The following is a 27,604-nucleotide window of genomic DNA, read 5'->3' as shown; positions in this document are numbered from 1 at the left end:
CAATGTTATATTGTCAACCAATTGCATATCAGTCTGACACAAGTCATAAATGCGACTATGACTGGACAGTTTATCAAGTGACTAGATCATTCGGCATCACATTACAATTAACCATTAAATATATGATATGTATTTAATAATAAAACAAAAACGTTGGTGTATGATATGTTCATTTCAAATTTGGATCGTTATTATGATCACATACAGGTGGCAGCTTGCACATGAAAAATAATTCCCAATAGTTGACCAATATCGGTAAATGGAAGGAAATGGTTTATTTAATGACGCACATAACACATTTTATTTATGGTTATATGGCATCGGACATATGATTAAGGACCATACAGATATTGAGGGAGGAAACCCACTGTCGCCACTTCATGGGCTACTCTTTTTCGATTACAGCAAGGGATCTTGTATATGCACCATCCTATAGACAGGTTAGCACATACCATGGTCTTTGATGTACCAGTCGTGGTGCACTGGCTGGAGCGAGAAATGGCCTAATGGGGCCCAATGACGGAGATCGACCCAAACCAACCGCGCATCAAGCAAGTGCTTTACCACTGGACTACGTCTCTCCCCCCAATATCGGTAAATGGATACTAAACATGTTTTGAGCATAACTTGAAGAAGGTATAGCTCACACTTGAACTTTCATGGATTAAAGCAGAATATTAAAGGACTACCATTAATCCGTAATCAGACTGACCAATTTATATGAAGAAATGCCGATATTTTAACCCTCCAATCCACAGCAAGTTTATTTTAAAACAATTCGAGACGTTGGTCTTCGTTCTTGCCTAGTATATTAAGTTTTCTCATACTTGCGCCAATGAAATTCTACTGTAATAATAATACTAAATTTTGCTTCATGATTATATTGATATTAAAAGGCTGACAATGTATTTAATTTTCCATTTTTTCCAGTGATTCATTAGTAAATCCTTACATTTAACATCTTAAGAATTAAAAAAAAACCTTACAAAACGTAACAAAATATCTATCTGGGTATGCCTGCCATTTATAAATCAGTTTATATAATTATTTCATGGCTGCTGTTAAAAACGAAAACAATGTTCACAAATTTATATGAAGTGAAAAAAATATAAGCTGGTGTATTCTTTAACTTATCATAACTGTCATTTTACCAATATCCCCCTAAAATATGTGGGGTTTTTTTTACTTACTTTTAAATGATCCAAATGCATTTCTAGCAAACAAACTAACAATCACTATCAGACCAATTATCCCCAGTAGCATCTATAATGTACGTCAGGCCTCTGAGAATTGAAAATTTGCTTGACCCATTTATCGGTTACGCAGAAATAAATCTAGGTAACCCATTTCCTTTTGCGTAACCCGTAAATGGTGTTAGAAATATTCATCTTGTTTTAAGTAACATAAGTCGTGTTTCTGCTCTCATAGGTCAACTGGGTGTGAACCTGTCTTCCAGTGAAATGAATAACATGAGTATTACAGTATAAACAGAAATAATGGCTTTACAAGATCCACACAAACGGGTAGAGACATATACTGAAAGTAATCATATCAAATTGTAATACAGACTAAAAACAAACAACAACTAACGCTCCACATATAGGAAGCAACATTTGTATAAAATATAAATACAATTTTTTTTTTATGAAGCACTCTTGTAGAAATGACATAGAAACAATGAAATGTAAAAAAATGTTAATGAACAAACTATATGAACACAAAAGTATACAGAACATGGAGCACCATTGCACATATTGTTATTGATACATTCAAAACGTTTAAAACAGTCACTGTTAAAACCGAACTTGAATTTGATGAATACATTACACAATAAATTCACTGAAAAGCATATTCTGAAATTGGTAGTTTGGTGAGATTTTTTTTCTCCATTTTGTTTAAGACAAACTGGAACTGGCAACAGAGTTTAAAAAAAAAAAAAAAAAAAAAAACCCCACCAAATTGCAACCAATATTTTTTTTGTTTCCCTTAACTGTCGATTGACCATCCCTTTTTCTCTCATTTTACTAGCCCTGAAGGCTTATAGGATCAATATATGAAGGGGGTGGGGAGCAGGTGAGTGACACAAACATTAAGCTGTATCCTAACTGGACGTGTGCGATACAAGCGACGTGATAATATTTATATCCTGACCAGACGCGACCATAACATTTTTTTCTTTTTAAAATTATTATCAACAGTTCAAACCGCCAAGTAAAAGTTGTTTGATTAGTTAATATGTTTGTCGCTCATGTCGCGCGACAAAAACCCCAACAACATTGTGTCGCACACTCGACTACATCAATCTGTCGCGCTGTACACGTCATTAGGATGCAGCAATTGAAATCAATGGTTTCTAAAAAAATCACTCATGTTGCACGCAGCCGGTTAGGAAACAGCTTTAACCAAATAAATAATTGGATACACATGCTAGTGCAGTCTATTGGCCAGGGTTTAACTAAATCCAAGTGTCTGGAAACAAATGTAGGTCACTAGGAATGGCTTGTAGAAATATTTATAATAAAGTAAATTACAAACCTGTAGTCCAGGTATATTGGAAAATTGTTTCCCCTGTCCCCTTATAATAATGATCAATCCTTTGTTGACCTATATTGACAGGTAATGGTGATACAAGCTGCCATTTATAGCAAGTTCAGTGGTACAGCCGTCACAAGAGCTGTGCACATTTTGTAACATTACTAACAACAATTATTCTGATACTTGCTTATTAATAGCTGCACATTCTTTAAGGTGATAATACAGTTCACAAAAGTGTGAAATAAAATTCCCTGAGCTTTGACGACACTTCCTCTGATATTTAGTGTTTTCACTAAAGTTAACCTGTTTGGAGAAATGTTCGGTGATTTAAGACAATATAAAAGGTAGAAAACAGTCCTAGATGTACCTACAAGCACTGCATTGTATTTAAATTGACAAATATGAATGAACTTCATGGTATTTAGCAGGGCCTGGAACTTGCAAAATTCACCAACTGTGAATTTGAGAAAAAAAACCTGGTGAAGTAAATTTGAATTTGGCAAAATAATTTCATATAATAATTAATCTTTTTTGCACCCAAAAAATGGGTTTCTAGCATTTTAGAAGTTTAATATATAGTTTGGCGAAATTTTCTGCCCATCCAAAAAGCCCTGTATTTTGTTATTTTACAAGTATGTTTCGCTGAAACTTAATTTTAAAAATATCAAATATAGGCATGACTCAATATATTAACAGTCTGAGACTTTAATGTCATGGAAAAGCCATACGAACTGGATGAAAGTTTGAAATGCATTTAAAACAACTCGACTGATCATAAGCATAAGCATATAATGGTTTGTAAATAAAATAGGAAATTTCAACCAGAACTATAATACTTTCAACAGATGTTTTAATCTTTCAAAAAAGACAATGAAAATCTGTTAACAAAACGAACTGAAGTTGTTCAGTTTGAAATATATAGAGATTATTATACGAGCTTGTGTGTCGTCGTACTGATTTTATGAAACCAGTGTCAGGATTATTGTATTACGTGAGCAAAAGCGAGGGTAATGCATGAATCCTGACAAGAGTTTCGTAAAATCAGTACGATTCACACGCGAGTGTAATAATTTCTTTATTATCCACATTATCCAAAATATTATTTTATGAATAACAAGCTAGGACCATGTCAAAATGTTTAAAACGTTTTAGAGTTGACGAAACGATGTCATTTTCTGAAATGACGTCATTCGATGTGCACATGAAATCATTGTGACACATATGGGTCATACTGGTTATATTTCCCTGAATATCTTGAACCATGTGGATAATATTACAGATTATTCCACTGTGGTGAGAGATCAGTGTAATAACATTCCTGGGTACAGTAATATCTTCTTTCTTAGTGTTAGCTTTGCGTCTTACCATGACTGTCTAGCAAAAGAAATTGCATCACCATTCATATATAAATAATGTAGGGCATGGTAATAAATAGTATACTATACTCGTTCCTATAAGAGACCATTTATATTACGTGTGTTTTCCACTGCACATCACTTGCTTTTGATTGCGATATACGATTGAAAACACACTCATAATATTCTAATATAAGCAGTCTTTTTCCAGGCACTCGTTCAGTATCCTCTACTTTTGTTGAGGGTTTTATTAGCTTGTTTTCGTTGGGGCCCATGTTACAGTTGGAACAGAAACCTAAATTTTTGAGATCACAGAAATTTTCATAAAAATCTAGCACAACACACTGACTCTACACGTTTGTCTAAATTCCTGTGTTAAGTACATGTATGTACAAAGTAGTTATGTACAGCACTGTGTCCTAAAAGCAGATCACTCGAAAGAGAAACCCGACGTGCTAGGACGTAGGAATATCCAGTCTGAACAGTTCAAAGTCCACTTCCTGTCTTATGACTCCAGTCAACACAAACTCTGGATTGTACACAGCTGTAATACAAAAACAAAAAATTAATCAAATACAGACTTTAGAAAATATTTTTATAAACATACAACAATTGTAACACAAAAGACAAGTGGATTGATTGTATAAAATAAACATATATGTTTAAAAAAAACCCAGTGTTGTTAGGACACATACCATAAGCAAGGACTTCTGATATTTGCAGACAAATGTGTTTGGTATCACATCTATCAAAATTGCAGACCTCTAGAGATTTGCAGTCATTTTAAAAACTATTACTATATAACCAGAAATTTTCGTTGTCTAAATTTTTCGTGGTTTGAGGATTAAAAACTCTGAACTGAATGTTTTTATTTCCGTGGTGTAGCATACTGAATATTCTATTCCATATATAATCAACATTAAAAGTTCCAACTCAACTTTCATTTGCGTGATATTTCCAGAGCTTAAAGCTACACAAAAGAGCACTCAATTGCAAAATTGAGTAATGCAGTATGCTACTGGCACAACAACTATACATCATTATAAAGCCAATTAAGATTTGTGTGAGAGGTTTTCCAAGTCAGAATGTGTAGTGTTTAATCCAAGCTTGACACGTTTCAATCACATTCATATAGGACGCTGGCTCAGTATGTACAAATTTTACTGTACATTATATAATAACCCACAAGGCAGAAGAAAAAAGAGGCCGCCTAAAGAACATATGGCGAATAGACCTCCAGGTGGACACCAAGAAGACAGAATACACCTGGAGGCAGCTTGAAACCAGAGCCCAGGACAGACAACTCTGGAAATCTGTAGTCAATGACCTATGCCCCAGAAGGGATGACGGGCATAACTACAACTATATAATAACTCATTGTCTAGTGTCCTGTGATCTGCACATTGCAGCAAATAAAATACTGCCGTAAGTTGTCAGTTTATTACGGTGATCACAATGAATATTTTTCATAGAATTTGTTGATATTTTCAGATATTTTTTATAGAATATGTGGATATTTTCAGATATTTTTAAAGTGTTATATTTCGAGGCTGCCCACTTACCCTCCAAACCTACGGGAAAAAAAACCCACACAAAACTTTCAGGTTATACAGTATTTCTGTTTTTAAGCAAGGGTATCATAAGAAATAATTACACCTGTGTGTTTGTGGGTACATGTAAATTCAGTTGAGAACTGCACTCTCCCATTGATCTATCATTGAACCTTTTTAGTAAATTTTATAAATACACTGGACAATACTCCGCAGACAACCTTCCTAACCACTGAGCTAAATCTCATGCTGTAACTCAATATAAATAAACACACCTATTCTTTTAGCCACTAAGTCTCTGCACAGAAAGACGTCTTTCACACACGTTATGATGATGAAAGTAGGATGACCCTGAAAATTAAATATATATGTAACTATTTATTATAAACTATTCAGCATATGTGACTAATGTTTCATAACAAAATACAGCTTAGCATTATGTTCTGCAGAATTAAATGTCTTGCATATCATAAACTGCTTTGGTGACTTAATGAAATAATTTGTGGTGTAACATTGAGGAAGAATCGTTAAACAATTAAAAAATAATTAATTGAAAAATTAACAGACATTTTAAATTTAATACAGTTTTAACATGCATTAAGATGAACATTCATAGATGCAATTATAAACCAAGTTTTATTGATCAAGGACTTATAGTTTTAAAGAAATAAAACTAAATGCGAAAACTTAAATTTCTTTGTGCTCTATCCTGACCTCTATCCGAGGCCATATAACCATATATAAAATGTGTTGAGTGCATCGTTAAATAAACCATTTCCTTCCTTCTTCCGATCCTGACCTCTGACCTTGGCATTTCCCCCCTTTTCCACCTTACGGTTCGAACATTCAACAGCCGAATGGCTACGAAATCTGACGCAATTGCAAGTTTAATAAGTATATTTTGCCTTGTGAATGTCAAGACAAGATAAAAGGAAATACTAAAACAAGGTATGGCAAACCTTCCTTGCTGTTAAATAATAATAAGAAGTGGATGAACAAATTAATAATCAGGCAATTAGATTACACTATTACACTACCTTATCATCTACTTGAGCAGCAATTGTTTTAGCAGACGGTCTGCGCTGGACCACTTGTCCCCCTGCAGATTCCACGATGTTTCGGATATCCACTACAGGGGGGATAACTCCTGGAGTGATGTGGAACGTCAGACCCTACAACAATCAACATACATAGGAAGTGCATACCGATTTTTCTTTTAAATTGTAGATAAAATAAAAGATAAGATTTATTTTTTATTTTTTGTAAAGAAAACATAAATAATGATGGGCCCCAATTTTGTTAAGATTTTAACAGCAATGATATTAGTACTATTATTAGCACTGGCTAAGCAATATTTAGGACAATCATAAATGTAACTATCCAGCAGGATATCACCTAAACTGTTGAATATGCTGTCGATTTTAACAGTGAATTAAATGTCACAATGTTTTTGTTAAACAGAAATAAAAGAGCTGAAAAATATAACAATCTGCACTAACATAGGTGGGTGATAAAAACATTTGATCACTCAGACTGATGAAAATGACCATGAATTAAAAAAATCTGGAAAACTTTGCATGGCCTTGGAAAGTAGGGGTCTGACTCTTTGAGTGAGTTTTTTTTATCAAAAGTTAAAGTTTGTTTTGTTTTATGTTCTTTGGAAAAATGTGATATATTTTTCCATTAGCAGCAAGAGATCTTTTATATGCACATTCCCTCAGACAGGACTGCCCATACCACGGCCTTTTGATTTACCAGTTGTGAGACACTGGTTAGGATGGGATAAAACACAATCAAAGAATGAGGAAAGGAAGTGGTAAAATCCAGAATTTCAGAAAAATCTGAGGGATTTTCATAACTTGATCATCATAAAACACAAAACTACAGGTAATGGTGTGCAGTTTTACATAAAGCACACTCATTTAGCAATTCTAGAATTCAGAAAAATTCGAATCACAAATAAAAAATGCAAAATTCAGTTCGATATCACCAGAATCAACAAATGTTCTGAGAGTACTGCTAAAGCAATACACGTCCCCTACCTAACCCAACAATTTTTCCTATCTCCTAAATTCAAGGGCCAAACATCTGTGAAAAGTGGGTAAATCACCATGAAAGTTAAACTTGATCAGTAACATGATAAAGCTATATACAAAATTTCACCTCAATATTTTCAGGTATTTCATATCTCCTAAATTCAAGGGCCATAACTCTGTCAAAAATGGGTAAATTGCCATGAAAGTTAAACTTCATCTGCAACAGTACATGATAAAGCTATATACAAAATTTCAGTTCAATATCTCAAGGCCTTCTAAAAAAGAACTCCAGAAAACCAATTTTCACATTGCCTAAGTTCAAGGGCCATAACTCCATCAAAAATGGGTAAATCGCCATGAAAGTCAAACTTGATCTGTAACAGTACATGATAAAGCTATATACAAAAAATTCAGGTCAATATCTTAAAGCTTTCTGCAAAAAACATCCAGAAAACATATGGGACAGACAGATAGACGGAGATCAAACCTATAGTCTCCTCCGATTGGACTGGTAGGGGACTAAAAATGGTGGATATTAGTGTATGAGTGCTCTAAAAACAACAGAGGACATATTTTCACCAACATAGGACCACCGAATCAAGCAGTCTTATAAATCAATATAATTTGTTTAAGGTTTAGCTTGTTAACAATGTTATTTCACTTACTGGTTTACAAAACAACCAACTAACCTTGAACAGAGGATTGGATCTTGCCTTCCGTACAGACTCAGAAAGTCGGCATCCAAGTTCAGTTTCACCCTTTTCATCATTCAGGAAATATTTTTCTTCATCTGAATAAAACCCATTAAATATAAATATTTATATCCCTAGGAAAATTCTAAAGTATTTTAAATCAAAATTCTAAAGTATTTTTTAAAAAAGTCCATTCAAGCCTCAGACATTGAAAAACGTTTTCCCCGCAATGTTTTTTAGCATTAACTTGTCCAGTCCTTACTAAGTTTTGCTTAAATTATGTTCAACAAAAAGGATACATACCTCAAAACCAGTGGCTTTGATAAAAACAATTATAAATAAACTGATGTTATCAAATTTAGTTTGATTATTTAATTTATCATTAAAAAGAAAAGCACAATCATTTCATAACTAAAGCCAGACCTTTCCCCAGGATATTTATAAAGCACTTACATTTTCAGTGTCATGGCAGCTTGGTTGTCTATGACAATTAGTAATCGAATGTTGTTAAACGAAAGGGTGCTGAGGGCCTTGCACCTAATTAGGTATGAAGGACATGTTTCACCTGTTAGAAGTGTGAATACCTGTGTACTGTAAAGTTTTAAAAGTTGTTGCAACCAATTGATTGTCACATATAGCCAAGTAAAGCATAGAGGTAATTGATTTAAGGCCCTTACATGATGCCAAAGCGCTTACTTACACACCTAAGGCATAGTGTGCCCCTACGCCATATGGCTCTGGGGAAGCACCTACATTATAAAATGGTCGTATTAATTTATTTTTAAAAGTTCATTTGTATTTTATATTAGTTTAACCTTTAACACTGTTAGTCTATTTAGCTTACAGTAAAACGGAAATACCTAAAAACCTGTGCTGCAGAAGACTTTCTTCCAGCCACGTCTTTGTGACAATGAATTTGCAGACGTTGATGGCAACGAAGAACTTCATGGTGCGAGCGATGACCTGGGTCACGAGATGTGTACATTCTTTAGGGTTGGTAACCACTAGTCCTCCCAGATCTTCCACAATCTGCAATAGAGAGAAAGACATGTTTTATTTAACCACACACTCAACACATTTTATTTACGGTCATATGGTGTCAGATATATGGTTAAGGACCACACAGATATTGAGAGGAAACAAGCTGTCAGCACTTCATGGGCTATTCTTTTCGATTAGCAGCAAGGGATTTTTTATATGCACCATCCCACAGACAGGGTAGTACATACCACAGCCTTTGATACACCAGTCATGGTGCACTGGCTGGAACGAGAAATAGCCCAATGGGCCCACAGATGGGGATCGATCCCAGACCGACCGCGCATCGAGCGAGTGCTTTACCACTGGGCTACGTCCTGCCCCAATCTGCAATAGAGACCCACAGAGAATTACATGACTAGGGTCACACCTGCTATTCCATCAAGCCAATTCTGATGACAAACAACTCTACAAGTATATGGTCCAGTCAGTCGAGTCAGAATGTCTATGAAGGCAGTTCCAAGTGGCTTAAATTGTGCCACATTGTAAATCTCCGTAAAGGGGCAAGGTCAACTATATTTTTAATATTTAAGCATAATAGGATAATGTAATAGATTATTAATTTTAATTTTATTTCCATGAAACACTATTCTTCAATTGACATTGGCTGTAATATGTAATTTAGGTCAAATAAAAACCAATTTAGATCACATAAAAACACACTGTTAGCGATATTGTTGAAATTTTCATTAACTGTAATAGTAATCTTACCGCTGTGAGTTTCTTGCTCACTGAATATGGAAAACCAGTGAACAAAACTCTGGGCTTGGATCCATCGTCACCTTCAGTGTTCAGTCTGTAAAACAGAAAGACAAGGTACACAATTTGTGTGAACAAGAATCCTTTGGAAGAAGTTTGTTTTGTTTAACGACACCACTAGAGCACACTGATTTATTAATCATTGGCTACTGGATGTCAAACATATGGTCATTTTAATACAGTCAGAGATGAAACCTGCTACATTTTCCATTAGTAGCAAGGGATCTTCTATATGCACCATCCTAAAATCCTTTGGAAGCAAATTATTTATCAAATCATTTCTAATTTGTGTTAATTTATGGTGTTTTTTTTTAAATATGGAAATATCAGTATATATTTGGAACCATTTTATGTTAAAACTCAATCTACAGCTATGTGAGCTATGTGACACCCATTTCAAAACAACAAATTAATTAAATTATCGCTTAAAACCTGAATGACAGTACAAATAGAAAATGTAATTTTGATCTCTACAATACCAAAAAAAAAGAGACCTATTCCAGCAATGACATTAGCCAGATTAAACTATTTTACCTTGATCGCTTGCTGTTTGGTTCTTCTTTGCCATTTTCTGAAAGTGTACGTTTGTGAGATCCATTCTCTTTGTCAGGTTCTGGGACTGGCTTAGGTCGAGGTATAAAACGCTAAAACCAATAAGAAATAAATCTATTACCAAAGGATTATGATTAAAACAAGTATTAGGGTGTTCAGTGCTGTAAACACAGTCTAGCACCATTAACATCATCCCTTGAACACATTGTTTAGTATTCCAAGTGTTACTGCCACAAAACTGTTGAAACAAACTGGTAATTGCACTATAGTACTGTACAATTTGAACCATGAAGTAAATGCAACTTACAGCTGTTATGTTTTTTGTAATAATTAACAAAATAAAAACTTAACAAATTAAAAAACAAAACAAAAATATTAAAGAGATTAGGAAATAAATCTTAGATTTTCAAACCAGCCCACCCAAAAGATAAAATGCATGTCCCATTTTGGTGTATTTGTTTTTGCAATTTGTTTTTAATTTTTATGGTATGTCCTGGAAATGTAAAATAAAAAATACAATTTCAGCCCTAACCCATTTTGAAAAGAAATGCATGAAAATCTAGCATTTAATTTATAACAGCCTAATAAACTTTTAGAAAAACCCAGAAACATTACCTTCCATGCTTCTTTTGAAATTTTCAAAGGGCTTTTCCAGCCAACTGAAAAATAGGAAATGCATAACTATTAATGCTAGCAGGCAATAGTGTAGAAACACAAACACATTTTTCATGAAGTTATGGCTATTTTCACAGTGTCAGGGTTTTAGATCTCACTAATTTGGGTGTGATAGGGTCTGTAGTCTATTCTGAACACAGGAAGGTCGTCAGTTCAGCACCGTCATTAACAGCTGCTGTAGAGTTGTCAATATTTAGAAATTCATTTCAAGTTATTTTAATCAGAAGTGAAATGTTTTGAGATCAGCATATTTGTACTTATTTGTGCATGATTATTTTAACACATGTATTTTTTTTAAATATATACCTCAGTGTTATTCATTGTTATTGTTATCCTATTGGTCAACTCCGGTTTTTACCCTATGTTGTTTTTAACTTCCAAGCTAGCCTCCTTTATTTTATACCTTACTAGCTTTATGCCCACCAGTTTGTTTATTCTTCTAATGATGTTAGTTCACACTGTTAAAATGTCAAATATTTTTTTTAATATTACATAAATAAAATTTGAAGGCAGTTTCAGTGGAAACAAAAGTTTGGGGTTTTAAAATTTTATTATATGTTTATTTTCTTGACTTAGGTGCAATCTAAAGCCCTGAATATTCAAAATAAATGAGACAAACAAGAAACAAAGTAGGAGACCTACTCATAAGATGTGGGACTCGGGACAAATCGAGGAGGAAATCTTTCCCCTGGCTGTGCTGTAAATAGCGTGTGTGGATTGGTAATCTTAGCGCGTCCAGGTGTCCTACGACAAGGTCAGACAGCCATGACACATTCACCACTGGGATACGCCATTCCTTAGCTTTGGTGTACTTGGAGCCTTCGGGTCTAGAAAAATAAATACAAACATTTTAATTGTAATGCTAGCAAGTGATGAAAAAGAAAAGGATAATTAACTTCAATGCAGTTTAAGTATGGTAACAAAAACAAAATCAGACTACCGTATATCGCTGTGTATTAGCCGACTTTTTGATACAAAATTTATCAAGTCAAAGGCTGGGGTCGGCTTATCTAAGGAGTCAACATTTTATAGTAAATGTAAAGTTAGAATAGTGACGTCACAGCTCGACTCGATCTGTTGTCATTATTGTGCTCTGCATTTCCGCTTTCATAAAGGTTTAATATTGCATTTTAACACAAGCTATTACAAATAAAAGATATTAAAATTGTATATATATGTTCATCTTTAATAAATGTTGGTGTTTAAAAGTTATTTAGTAATATTTATCTGTTTAAACAACAATAAATGGTGACCGATCAAAACAATTTCGGAAAACTTCGCAGGTCACGTGTCATTACAAAACTGCTTACTAAACCGGTGAACACGTTAATTGTTCCAGCTTCATTTGTTTTGTTTGTCGGCTTGGGATTAATCGACACGGGTGGTTGGGTATGGTAGGGTATAGCCGACTACATGTAGTAATGAAAAGACCGATTAGCACAATCAACAATGCAAACAGTCACTGTGTTTTTAACGTGTGGCTGCAATCAAGAATGTTTAGGTATATTTCGCTATCTTGGTACTTATATTTTACGAGAAATAAATTAACCGGACACCGTTTCTATAAACAGAAATCGGCTACTGCTTCCGGATAAGTTTGCTGTGACAAATGACGTTTGAAAGCAGATGTACTTTGTCATTTTGTAGACCACACAGACATCTGACTTGGTTAGTTTTATATAGGGGGGTCGGCTTATATACAAGGTCTATAATTTTAAAGCCGATTTGGATGGTGAAACTAGGGGGTCGGCTAATGCATGGAGTCGGCTAATACACAGCGATATACGGTAAGTAGATGGAAATAAGATATTTCTGATGAAAATATTAAATCATGAAAATAAATATTAAAAACAAATCTTTAATCCAACCAGGGAAAGGTGCAAGGGTTTTGTGGAGGTTTTTTTTTCATATGCCCCTTGTACACCAGGTGACAAAAAAATTAAAATATTTGGAATTTTAAACAAAATAATTCAGCTCAAATAAGTAACAAATGCAGCACATACAAAAAAATGGACATCGCATATAATTAAAACTATATCATCACACAATGAGCATTTTAAATAAACCAGTGTTCTCGCTGGGTGAAAATTAAAGGAGGGCGGCTGGTCGGCCACCACACCCTTCAAAACAACAACCAAAAAATGAAAAGCAAAAAAGGAAAGAAAAAAAAGTGGGGAGGGGGTGGGGGGGGGGAGGAGTAGTTTGGTTATCATATCGTTGTGTGTTGGTAGACTTTGAGAAAAGACATACTCCTTATTTTGCCTACAAAAAAGTGCAAAGGGGTTATTAAAAAACTCGTCTTTTAATTGAACCGAAGATGATATCGGTCTGACATTCACGGCAGTTCCGGTTTTGCTGGACTGATCAAAGTTTTAATATTATTATTTTTAATAAAGATTTCAAGATATACGAAAAACAATAAAGATGTTTGTAAAGTGATCTCCTAATGTCCGATACATTTTTGTTATTTCCATCTTCATCGAATGAATCGATTGCTGTGATAAAATATTATAGCCAGCTGATAAAAAGTAGTTTCGTTTTTGTAAAGGCGGTGTATATATTATTTGGCACTCAAGATAAATGATTTTAATGATAAACACTACCACTTCCGTTGTTTTTATAAGCGTTCATATCCCATCAAAATGAAAAGTTTACAATATTTTATAAAGAACTGCTGAATAAACAGAATAACAGAAAGTAAAAATCATCAGTTTCAAGCAATTATATCTGCAACTGAGGACAAAATATCAAACGATAGTTAGTGAAAACAAAAGACAGAATGACCGTTATGATCACGTGACAAATTTGGCGCCAAATAAGAGGGGTTTTTTCAATCGGAGATTGCCGAATCCGTAAAAAATAAAATGTTTTTATTGCTTACATAAAATATAACTTTTATTGTGTCTATCAAACATACAAATGGATACAGATATTGGACAAAATAGAGGCTGTTAAAAATACTGTTAAATTACGTTACAGTAACTGTCGTAAATGTTTCGTCAATTGCTTTTTCGTACACAACGCGGCTTGTTTCCTTTGATGTCCAGTGTGCAGACTGATCGTTGGTTTTTGTGTGGAAAAAAGTGCATTTGGAAACAGCAGAGATAGGTGCTGGAAAATAAAGAGGGGCGCTCAAAAATAAAAAGAGGGCGCTCAAAAATAAAGGAGGGCGGGGAACGTGAAAGGAGGGCAGCAAAATGGAATAGCGGGGCGGGGCGCCCCGCTTAAATGAAGCAGCAAGAACACTGTAAACACAAGCTGTTTTAATTGTATAATTTAAGGAAAGGAATATTTGAAACAGAGAGGAAACCAGCGGCCACCACATAGCCTATTCCAATAAAAAAATATTTAAAAGCTGCAAAGAATGTTTTTATATATGCACTTTCCAAGACTGAACAGTATTATACCACAGCTTTTGAGGTATCAGTCATGAGGCACCAAACTGAAACAGGCCAAAACCGGAGTTTACCAAGAGCAAATGATCCTGCAACCCACTGCACCTTTACCATTGCCATGGAGCTGCACCATACCCCACATCACAATACAACAATAAAACAAGGTGTTCTACATTCCACACCTGTAGCACAATACAATACCAACAGACAGGTGAACTCACTTCTTGGCTACGAGGACGGAGTTGGTGTGGGTCATATATCCTGTATACTTGGCACCAATAGAGTTAATCATCTGCTTAATTCTCTTCCTTTCTTCACCATCAAAATTTGTTATAGACATCACCTGCAAATACATTTATACGATTCTGACTAGTATTGCTATCGTACACATTTTCAGAAAGTAGTACTACCATACTGCATGCAACCAGAAATGATCAACTATAGTTTCCTTATTCCTAATTATGTAAACTATATTGAAGATAAAATTATATTTCCATTCTTAACTTAAAATTGTTTTACATTATAAAATTGGTAAATAAAGAGCATACATGGAGAAAAAGCTGGGGGTTTATTTGTTGTTTTTAGTACAAATTATATAATTATTCTGTGAGTACTATTGCTAAAGCAATATATATATATATATATGTTCCCTACCTGACCAAACAAATTTCCCAAGTTCAAGGGTCATAACTCTGTCAAACATGTCCAATACCTATGACATGATAAAGCCATACACATAATTTTAGCTCAATAGCTTGAGACATTGTTAAAACAAAGTTGACAAAACTATATGTGGGACAGAAGTAACAAAAAGATGGACAGACAGACAAACAGAGACAAAACAAACAGTCCCTCCTGATGAACCAGTACCGTAGTAAACGTCTCGTAATGTCCGATATTTAAACTACAGCTGCTGTTATTGCCACTACTAGTATTAATACTGCTACTACTATTACGACTCCCGACTTTACTACACATTGGCAAAACAAATTACACTTCTTTGAGCTAGCTGATGTAGAAACATTAATGCCTCTTTAAATAGTACTGAATCTTCTACCTGGTTGCTGCACGGTTTTTGGTCCCAAAACACAAGTGGAAGGTGCAGTGCCTGCCAGGGAGGAATCATCCTTTTCTCCAGCAGAACATCGTTGAGCCAGAACGCCGTCACCAGACGCCGCTGATCCTTCAGAGCCTGGAAATGTAGATCATTAAAAACATAATAAACAGAGTAATTAGTGACACCATAAAGTATGGTGAAATAATATTGCTGAAACTCGAATCGAATGTACAGCATTAAAAGAAAGAAATGTTTTATTTAATAACACACTCAACGCATTTTATTTACGGTTATATGGCATCAGACATATGGTTAAGGACCACACAGATATTGAGAGAGGAAGCCCGCTGTCGCCACTTCATGGGCTACTCTTTTCGATTAGCAGCAAGGGGTCTTTTATATGCACCATCCCATAGACAGGTAGTACATACCACAGCCTTTGATATGCCAGTCATGGTGTATTGGCTGGAACGAGAAATAGCCCAATGAGCCGACCGATGAGGATCGATCCTAGACCGACTGCGCATCGAGCGAGCGCTGTTCCACTGGGCTATGTCCCACCCCGTACAGCATTAAAACTGTATACATAGATCAGGACAGGGATTTAGAAAAGGTTTATCTTCATTTCAACATTTGCGTGACTAGCAATTAGATGTCTGACATTCCAGTAGTTGTAAAATTTACTGCTACTACTGTTATTAGCATAATTAGTATTAATTAATATTAGCATATTAGTTTTAACTCTTTCCAATAATAAAGACAGACAGACATATATAGTTTATTAAAGTCTTATCTCATTACAATAGAATAAAATACAGCATATGAGACCATTCATTAAAAGTATCTAAATGTATTTTGAAATAGATTTACCAATTCAACTTCAATTTGTACTTGGTCAACTGGCAAGTAATAGTTTCTCAACAAATAGTGATTCAACAAATATATAATGCAAAATTTGACAGTTTTTAAACTGGAGGTGGTGTGTGTGTGTTCTTGAAGTAACACTTGATAAAACACACACACACTACATCACACGACCTCCGGTTTTCTGAATATAGTGACAAGTGGACCAATATTCTAGCATTTTTCATTTGCATTTGCATTTTTATTTGCTTTTGTTTGATAATAAATAGATTTTTTTTTTTAACGGCTAAAAAAACCCAAATATCAATGATTGGTTGCATATTATTTTAATTTTTTTTTTTAAATAAGACATTGTTTTAAACATGTTACATAAAAAACACACCCTCCCTCCCCATATCATTTCATAATGCAACCATGATACAACCCTCCGAGACTTAATAATTGTTGAATTGCCCTTAGGCCCTATGTTAGTTATCTGTTTTTATTACAATCACTGTAAGATGACTCACGACAACAAAGACATCACTCTGCTGGTTGGCACACAGGATGTGAGTGACCCGGCTGGAATACGATACATCCACCTGTCCACCATGCTGCTCGATAACCTGAAAGTTAAAACTTATGTACTTACAACATCATTAAAATAAAACTGATCGATGCACATTTCATTCTGATGCATTATCATTTTTCTTATTATAAAGTAAAAATGAAACAAAACAATAAAACAATTATGGTTGTAATTTTAGTAGTTTGGTCCACATTTGTTTATTACGGTTTTGTTTTCACATTATAATTAATAAATATATGAAAATGGCAAGCTTAAATGTATTTTATTTTATTGCAACATATTTTCCAATAAGGTATATAATATTTTATATTATTATTCATATGGTTCAACATAACCGAGTTAATAATAATCATACGAAACACACATGTAATAACAAGTGTAATGACGTAATTGTGGCAAGCGACATCATAACATGACGTTGCTTCTCCAGTCCTTAGACTGTGCATTTGAAGCATGACGTCATTTCATCGTCTCCTTCTAGTGGCTGAAACATTTTGAGTTGGGTCTTGTTGTTCATTATCATAAAGAAAACAACAATAATAATATGGATAATAAAGAAATTATTACTCGCGTGTGAGTCGTACTGATTTTACGAAACTCATGTCAGGATTCATGTATTACCCTCGCTCTCGCTCAGGCAATACGAAAATCCTGACACTCGTTTCGTAAAATCAGTACGCCACAAGCTGGTATAATAATCTCTATGTGTATACCTGTTTCCAGGTGTCTATTTCTTCTTGCCCGAGAATCTTCTGGTAATCGGTCACAAAGAACACACAGCCAAGAAGACACATGTCAGGTGGAACTGCAATCAAAGATGGTTTAAATCAGCGGACAATATTTCAAAACTGGTTCATCAGATGTTATTTTCTAAGTTGGTTACCTTCCAATGTTTGCAACTTTTAATTTCAGAACATGCAATGGAAGGAAGGAAATGTTTTATTTAATGACGCACACTCAACACATTTTATTGACGGTTATATGGCATCGGACATATGGTTAAGGACCACACAGATATTGAGAGAGGAAACCCACTGTCGCCAGTTCATGGGCTTATCTTTTCGATTAGTAGCAAGGAATCTTTAATATGCACCATCCCACAGACATGATAGCACATACCACGGCCTTTGATATACCAGTCGTGGTGTACTGGCTGGAACGAGAAATAGCCCAATGGGCCCACCAACAGGGATCGATCCCACACTGACTGCGCATCAAGTGGACGCTGTACCACTGGGCTATGTCCTGCCCCTAGACATGCAATGGATCACTATATAACCAAGTGGCAGTTTACATGAAAACTAACCCAAATATTGTGTCATTAACCATTAACCTGCTGGCCTGGGCCCATATTTTCGAAGCTCTCTTAGTACTACGAAATAGTAAAACCATCGTAGGGTGTGACGTCACTACAGCACACGCCATAGTGACGTCATAGCTTACGATAATTTTACGATTTCGTAGGCTAAGATTGCTTCGAAAATATGGGCCCTGGAGAGAAAACTCAGATGGCTGAGGTGTGCCAGAACAACAGGCTGGAACCGTTACGGGATATAAATTAAAAATTAAAAAAAACAAAATTAAAATGAATCTCCAAAGTTCATGGGCCATAACTCTGTCAAAAAAGGGTAAATTACTATGACGGTCAAACATGATTAGTAACAGTACTTAATAAAGATAGATATATATATAAAATTTCATCTCAATATCTTCAGGCATTGTGGAAAAAACTTCAGGAAAACTATATGTGGGACAGACGGACGGACAGACAGACAGATAGAGAGAGATAAAACCTACGGTCCTCACCAGTTGGACCGGGAGGAGAGTAATAACATTTATTATATAACATTTAGTGAAATTTCTTAAAATATCAGTGAAATATAAGTGTTATCAGTCACTCAGTGGCGATAACACATTTTAGAGTGAAAATTGCACTATCTTCACTGTAAGAAAGCTGGAACTATTTTGCTGCTGGCATTTTAAAAATAAAGGTAATTTGCCAAAAGTTATAAAATAAATAGAAAATGTCAAGTTTTTTGTCAAATATGAAATATATCTCATCTCGTGAAGTTTGCAATCATATCACACTCGTCGTGCATGATTGCAAACTTCACTCAAAGAAATATAAATCATATTTGACAAAAAACATAAAATATCCATAATCCTCTATGTATTTGTTTCAAACATTTGCAATATGACATCGACTGTTGTGACAGAATGTTTTCAAGTGTATGGCAAAATATGTAAGGAATGTGAACAGATTATCATTTTACCGTTGTACCACTATTTTAAATTTCATACTGTTATGTCGAATGCTGTGTATTTTAAATGAAGTAATACTATACCACTGTCAGAAGGGTCGTGGCCCCAGTACTGTGGAATACTCTGTGGAGTGTGAACTGGAAGACCCTGGAGTGGCTGGTGTGGGTAACCAGGCAACGGATGACCATGACGAACAGGTGGCATTCCCAGCTTCTGTTGAATCTATCGGTTGGAATAAAATACATATATATATATACATATACACATACATTTAAGTTGTGTTTGACATTCTTTGAACTAGTACTTTGTAACACTGCTGCATTTATCAAATGTATACATTGGCAATTTCACCCCTCCCACTACTCTCTTAATATCTACTCTATCTGCTCTGTACCTTTTATTACTATATATTAAAAAATATTAATTATGTTAAATATTTTATGCTATTAGACATTGTTATTATGCTTTAGATATATATGATTATGAATATTGTCTGATGTCCATCTTGTTTAGGAGAGCACTTATATAGGCTCTGCCTGTTATGCAATCCTTTTGATTCTTTTTTGATCAATAAAATATCTCAAAACAAAACACTCTTAATACATAATGCCCAAACCCCTCTTCCCAATCTCTGGGCATACATACTTTATGGATGGACCCGATTTTCTTTTCTTATGTTTTTTTAATAATAACCTGTATATGAAACAAGCATTCTGAGAGTACTGTTACAGCAATACATGTTCCCTATCGGGTCCCCAAATATCTCCTATCTCCGAACGTCAAGGGCCGTGAGTCTGTGAAAAATGAGTCAATTGCCAAACTTGTTCTGTAACTGTACATGGTAAAGTTATACACAAAATTTCAGCTCGTTATCTTGAGGCATTGGGGAAAAAAAGTCTGGAAAACTATATGTGGGACAGAGAGACAGACACTCACAAACAGACAGACGACGACGAAACATATAGTCGTCTCTGGTTGGACCAGTCGGGGACTAAATATCACCAACAACAGCAAATTAGACTCCCACAATATAAAACACAATATTTTTTTTAAATAAAAATAAACCCATTAGGTCTCAATTTCAAAGCTAAACATTAGCCACCTACCCTGGCCACAGCTGGTCGAGGTGGCTCCACATTGTTTGTGATGTTCTTCAGCGTTCTGTTCACGGGCTGCAGCAGTTCCTGTGGGTGAGCGTGGGGCGTGGCCGTTCTTGGTGACCCGTGGGGGAAAACCATGGCCGGAGGCGTCAGTCGAGGGTCCGGACTGTCAACGACCTTCCCACTCGCCTGCAGCCGACTGCTGACCATACGAGCCAGAGCTTCCTTCGCACTCGAGCTGGGTGTGCCAGGCCGGCTGCCGTTCCGCGGAGAATCTTCCGACGACGACTTGCGCCTCAGGCCCGTGACGATCTGCTGCGCCATCTGTTGGCCAGGGCCTGGGCTAATCGCTAGCGACCTCTGCAACTGCTGGGGTATGTCTGGCTCTGGTTCTGGTTCTGGGGTGGGCGGGGCTGGAGGCGTGTCAGGTTTATACATGACCAGATGCGGGTGATACACGAGCTCGTCTTGAAGCGTGTTCTTGGAAACACTTTCCATGACCCAGTCTGGACAGACTATTTTTATGCTCTCGTGATTTTTGGCCTCTTCATACTTTCGCTGTTAAAAGAAGAAAAAATTAATCACACATTCAAATTAAATATAATATGTCGATATTAGATGGCTGGTTAAAAAAAACCCAAACATATTTGAAATTATCTTCTGGACAGTGGATATCAAGTTTGGTATTGATAAAAGAGTAAAAATCAAAATAAATGAATAAATGAAGGGAGGGAGGAAGGGAGGGAGGGAGGAAGGAAGGAAGGAAGGAAGGAAGGAAGGAAGGAAGGAAGGAAGGAAGGAAGGAAGGAAGGAAGGAAGGGAGGAAGGAAGGAAGGCATGACCCACTGAACAAACAATATACAATACCAAACAAGCACTATTATCTTACACTACATGCAGTACATGTAATTTTTACCTCTGCCTGACTGTTCTTACACAAGAGTGATAGTGTTATTGTCATTGTAACAATACCCCCCCCCCCCCCCCCCCCCCCCACCTCGGTCTAGTGATTAAGCCGTCTATGTTCAAGATGGTAGGTGCTGGATATACATCCCAGTAACAGCTCCAACCCTGACCAAGTTTTAACAGTCAACCCCTAGTGTAAGACTATTATTCATCAACTTTTCTATCACTAATCAGTAACAGTTAGCCATTAAACACCATTCCTGGACAGACAGCCCAAATAGCCGAGATGTGTGTCCAAGACTGGGTGCTATTAGAACATTAACTGGATATAAGCACAATACTAAAAAAAGGTTTTTAATGATTTTTCATTTAAACAATAATAATAAATTAAAAAACATATGAACAATACCCATACATGTATTTTCAAAACAGAAATTTAATAACAATAAATTACCGAAGTTGTGAATGGTGTAATCAAATGAGTGACTTTTTTATCCAGCTTATGTTGACAATGTCCACCATGATACACCACCATGCCCCAAACAGCTTTAGCATCGCTTTCGTCCAGCTGGGAAGAAATAAACAACTTGCACATGTAGTTAGTGTAACAAACAGAAAGAAGATCAGTTTTTGAAAATATTATTTTGTGTGAATTTATCAAAGCATAACAGTATAAATTTAGCATAAAATCATGTAGCCTAGAAAATTTGCACAATTTGCAACCGATATATATCAATAAATTAATGAAAAATTCCAAATAATTGTTATTTGTCAAATATTCAGAATTAATCAATACTTGATTTTTAAAAACTTAATTGTCACTCTTTGAATATATAATGAACTACTGCTAACTTTTAGGGTACTTAATGTGTTGGATTACTGTTCCATTAGTTCAAAGACTAAAACAGTGACATACCTGGCTTGCACATACAACAATTCCAGAAAACAGCAATCCTTCCAATGCAAAACGTTCCTTTCTATAAACAGGTCAAGGTTATGTATAAAAGAAATATTTTTTTAATTTACTGCTTTTGTTACATCTCTAGCAAAAATACCTTCAAAAAAAAAAAAAAAACTGACGCAGAATATATTTAATATTTTAATGAATATATTTTTTTAATTTTAACTTCTATGCACTGTAGTAGTTGGTACCACTGGCAATAGTTGTTCTTTCTAATTAATAAAAACACACTGATGGGTAGATTAATTTTATAAAGGGAACATATAAAATACTTTTCATGTTGGGAAATTTTAATGCAAAAATTTATATACTTTTAAAAACAAAGGCTGAAAAAATTTGAATTAAAACTTCAATTTGACAAATGTATTTCATTATAAATTAGCCAAAAAGCTAATAGAAAAAAAAAAATTCTGTTGTCTGTATACGTTCCATAATTTTTGCTGCTTGGCTAAATAAACTTGAATTTTGTTACAGATTTTCAATTTATTAAATTTGCCAATATTAATCACTCAAAAAAATTGTGGTCCAGCTTAAACCCTGAACATTCACAACTAAAACAAGGATACGGCAATAACTGTTTACACTGGACTGACAAGGTCACCCACTCACTCTGTAAAAGAAAACAATAGACTTGTCAACAAAATTAACAGATAAAAAGACAAAATTAGGATAACTAATTATAAATGATTTAAAATTTAATATGCTCCTAAGATATCAGTAATATACTGACAAAATATAATTTAAAAAAATGAATGTGCTTAAAACTACATTCAAATTTTTTTTATTTTTAATTACCTTCATAGCATAAGGCTGCAATCACATTTATCCGTTTTTTCCTTCCGCTTCCGCTCCCGCACCCGTTATCCGTCGTCAGTCAAATTCGATTGTATTGAAATCAATGCGTGCAAACAGACCTACCCATCTCCGCTTCCGCACACTTACACTCGTCCGCACAAATCGTTCCTGGACCGATTTTGAATGAAGCGGACAATGGATGCGGACAGGATTCCCAGTGTGACGTCATATTTAGGGTATTTCCTGACCTCGCGATTCAATTCTTCGTAGATACAGCTCTAATTACATAAATATCTGTCTGTGTGTCTGTATATATGTCTGTGTAAGTTATTTCATTATTCCACCAATGTAAATATTTTCATAATTAATTTTTATAGGGGGGTTGTGGTAAGGTGGGGTTCAAACATACCCCAACCCATCAAGTACTTTCATATTTTGTTAAAGGTGAAATACCACCCATTCCCACAAAAAATAAGTGATACAGGTATGCCACTGAATACATTTATACGTGAAATCACAGTATTCATGATTTTCTTGTTGAAATGATGAGTTAATATCGACCAATGGCTATAAGTAATTTGTAATCAATTTGCTATAAATACGAAAACGTTATTATCGAAATTTATATGTTTCAAAGGTACGTAGTTATGTAGGTTGTTGGTCTGGCACTTCTGGTAAATGCTTTATTTTCCTTATAAATGTTTTCGTTAAAATTTTATTCTCTCATTCAACATTAATGGGTAGTGAACCGTATATAGAAGTGGGACGAGGTTACTATTTAAGTAATTAAAAACGAAATACCCCATTCATTGCAAACAAAAGTAACTTCCTCGCTGTTACTAAAATTATAAAATTATCATATATGTACTCTGACCATAACTTTGTTATTTTACATTTCATGTTGTAATTCTAATGGAGAAGTAATTTTATAAAATTTGGTTAATTGAAATTAAGGTTCCATATAATATTGACTATTACACTAATTTGTTTCTATATAAAATTTAATAATACCAAATTAAAATAAAATTGTTTATTTTAATTTTATTATTGATGTTCAGTGTTATAAAATGCCGAGACAAACAGACGACTTCGATTACGAGAAGCTTATAGGACTTACACCAATACATTAGCAAAACATCATCATCATCATCATTGCAGCGGACTTGTAGGTATTTCGACACGTCAAATAATTAGGGATATTTGTTGTATGCTTCGAAGTATATATACCCTACAACACACGTGAATATAAAGTATTCTCGTGCAGCAACTGTAGACATGCATTTTTGTTAAAATTACTGACAGGTGTGTTCGTAAGCAACGGACAACGGACGATGGATAACGGGTGCGGGAGCGGCAGCGGCGAGTAAAAAAAACGGATAAATGTGATCGCACCTTAAGACTTTAATACACAAATAGCAGCATATGTCAGTTAAATCATGATGACAGAAAGAGTAAAATTTTCCAAAAACTACAACCCGACTAGCTACATATTCAGCTAGAAACGTAAAACCGTGAACTGATCTTATCTGGCTGCACAACTTGAAAGAGGAAGGAAATGTTTTATTTAACGATGCACTCAACACATTTTATTTACGGTTATATGGCATCACACATATGGTTAAGGACCACACATATATTGAGAGAGGAAACCCACTGTCGCCACTTCATGAGCTACTCTTTTCGATTAGCAGCAATGGATCTTTTATATGCACCATCCCACAGACAGAATAGCACATACCATGGCCTTTGTTACACCAGCTGTGGTGCACTGGTTGGAATGAAAAATTGCCCAATGGGCCCACCGACGTGGATCGATCCTAGACTGACTGCGTATCAAGCGAACACTTTACTACTGGGCTATGTCCTGCCCCGACTTGAAAGAAGTACATACTCGAACCACAGGCAATTCAAAAAGTTCTTTAGCTTCAGAATATTCATCATGGTCTGTAGTGTCGGCTATCACGTGACTGACCATCTCGCTCAGATACGTGTCCCTCTTCGCACCTCCCGCATTCAGCAGCTTCATTATCTGAAGAAGAAAAATACTTGCGTGTAGATACATAGATAATAATACAAAAATTTAATAAGGGATGCAATACACATTAAAAATAAAAGCTGAAATGAATAAAAGCTGAAATGAATGAAAGAAATGTTTTATTTGACGACATACTCAACATACTTTTATTTATGGTTATATGGCATCAGATATATGGTTACGGATATGTTTTGTGTGTGGCATGTCTCGATGAATTGGTGCATGAATGTCAGCCTCATTATTGTACAATGCATTTAAGAGTGAGTGTTCTTAGGGCCATCCATAAAGTATGTACACCCAATGGGGGAATAGGGGAATTCGACCATTATGTTCAAAGGGTGTACAGGTTGGTGTGTGTGTGTGTGGGGGGGGGGGGGGGGGGGTCACCTACTGAGTACAGATATCAATATTTTTTTTTTAATTTTTTAAATGTAGCAGTATGCAGTCTAAGTTCTTAATTGTATCCAATATATTTTTCAGCATGAAGATCGATGTATACCTGTTCATTGCGGAGGGGAGTAATAATCAAACATACAAAAGGTGTACATGTGGGGATGGTGTTAAAGAAATACTAAATTTTGTGCATAACTACTTCATAGATGGTCACTTATATGCTATGAAATTACTTTTCATCTCAAAATTGAACATGGCATCTACAATGTAACATACCAGGGTATGAAATTAGCTTTTTCTCTAACCAGTAGTTTCAGTTTTTTTAACCAGCCCTTTAAAACATTTTAGTAGGCCCGACCAAAATGTAACAGGCCCAGGGCTCGAACATAAAAGACAGCATTGACAACAATTGCCATCGTTGCTGAGGAGTTTCTTCCTGTACTAGTAGTGTGTGTATTAGTGATTAATACGTGAAAAATTTGTTATCTGGGGACTCAAAAATGATCAAACATAGGATTGCTGTTGTATTAGAGCGGGAATCTTTGATTACTGTTTGGTAGGCACAGATCGTGCAGTTTTGATAAGCATTATTCTCCGATGGTAATGAGAGCTTCATAAGTGTACAAATGTCTGTCTTGCTCTCTTATGGTCAGAGTACTTGTGCTACACGGTTTAGTGCTGAGTTTGTGAAATAGCCCCATACCTGTAGTATGGACTGAAACCAGTCTTGTGCCCATCGAAAGTCTGTGCTCAAGAGAAATATCAGGGCCCGTATTTTCCAAACCATCTTAGCCCTACGAAATCATAAAACCATCGTAGGGTGTGATGTCACTACAGCACATGCCATAGTGACGTCATAGTTTATGATGATTTTACGATTTCGTAGGCTAAGATTGCTTCGAAAATACGGTCCCATGGCTTGACCTTAGTGGTAGCCCAGGGTGTTTTGGCTACCAATTTCTCCGTTAGGCTACCAGACGTCTAAACATGGTAGTCCTACGGGATACTAGATTGTTTAGCACATCCAGATCAACAAGATGCTTAAACACCTAAAACAACATGTTTTAATAAAAATAAACAATTTTGCTTCTTTCGGTCTTTTTAAAAATGTTCATAAAAAGTATGGGGATACTAATTTTTATTCAGGGCTACCAGATTTCATAAATTTTACGGTCAAGGCCTGAATTATTATATTAAGTAAACAGTAATTACACTGACAGTCATCGTGACAATAGTCCACTGACATCGATATATGGAAATCAACATATCAGTTTACAAATTAATATATATACAGGGACTTATCCAGGATTCTTTCCCTGGGTCCCATGTCTGCTTGGATTGGGAAAATTAGCATGAGTAAATAATACTTGGGTTATTTTTTCAGGTCATGGAATGATGAAGTACACCACTGTTAAATTAATTTATTAGAACAGACATAATAAAATATATATATTGAAAATTCTTAATATAGAAATGGGTCACATTCAGTTCCACTTTCTTTTGGGAAGGGGCGTATGTTCGGACCCACAGAACGCCTGGATAAATGCCTGTATATCGTCTAGCTGGAAATATAACTGGACTCTTGAGACAGGTTACTAATTGCTTTTTGTATAATTTAACCGGACCGTGAGCATAATAACCAGCAGGGGTCGGTTTCCCCATGTTAATTTCGTACCCTAACCCTGGCTGGTGAATCATGAACGATTTATTATCTGGGTTGATTTGAGGTTTTCAAAGAGCAGTAACCATTTCTTTATATACAATTTGTTAATCATCTTGAATTGCAATTAATAACGGCTTAAGAATGCTAACTAATATAATACTATAAATACAAGAACTATAAAATACTAGAACTATAAGAGTTAGTTCCCTTGATTGCTAAACAACAAAGCAACATTAAAAACCTACATTGTCGGAAATGTCTCCAACAATATAATAAATAACATTTTTGAAGAAATCTTTCGGCACATTGTTAATTAAATCGTGATAACTCTCATCACCCATCATGAACTACGTAGCTTTGTAGTAAATTTGTCACATTAATAATTTTGATAGCATTTCCCGCTGAAATTGACA

At 35.3% G+C, this 27,604-nt stretch overlaps 1 protein-coding gene across 1 annotated transcript; it reads right to left on the bottom strand.

Annotated features, from left to right (window-relative positions):
* Nucleotides 1-377: 377 nt before the first annotated feature.
* Nucleotides 378-27,604, bottom strand: LOC121380682 (PAX-interacting protein 1-like). The gene is made up of 20 exons (XM_041509625.1): nt 27,437-27,604; nt 24,992-25,129; nt 22,872-22,915; nt 22,261-22,321; nt 21,799-21,912; nt 20,445-20,996; nt 19,422-19,560; nt 17,790-17,881; nt 17,018-17,113; nt 15,645-15,779; nt 14,809-14,930; nt 11,835-12,019; nt 11,133-11,176; nt 10,500-10,609; nt 9,918-10,002; nt 9,029-9,197; nt 8,166-8,266; nt 6,478-6,612; nt 5,716-5,791; nt 378-4,434 (listed from the first exon to the last, which is right to left on the bottom strand). Exons 1-20 carry the CDS (start codon nt 27,533-27,535, stop codon nt 4,346-4,348), a joined length of 2,586 nt encoding a protein of 861 aa, XP_041365559.1. The 5' UTR covers nt 27,536-27,604; the 3' UTR covers nt 378-4,345.

Source organism: Gigantopelta aegis, chromosome 9, assembly GCF_016097555.1.
Source record: "Gigantopelta aegis isolate Gae_Host chromosome 9, Gae_host_genome, whole genome shotgun sequence".
Classification (NCBI taxonomy): Eukaryota; Metazoa; Mollusca; class Gastropoda; order Neomphalida; family Peltospiridae; genus Gigantopelta; species Gigantopelta aegis.
Note: the sequence above shows the minus strand (reverse complement) of the source record. Positions and strands in the feature narration are given on the sequence as shown.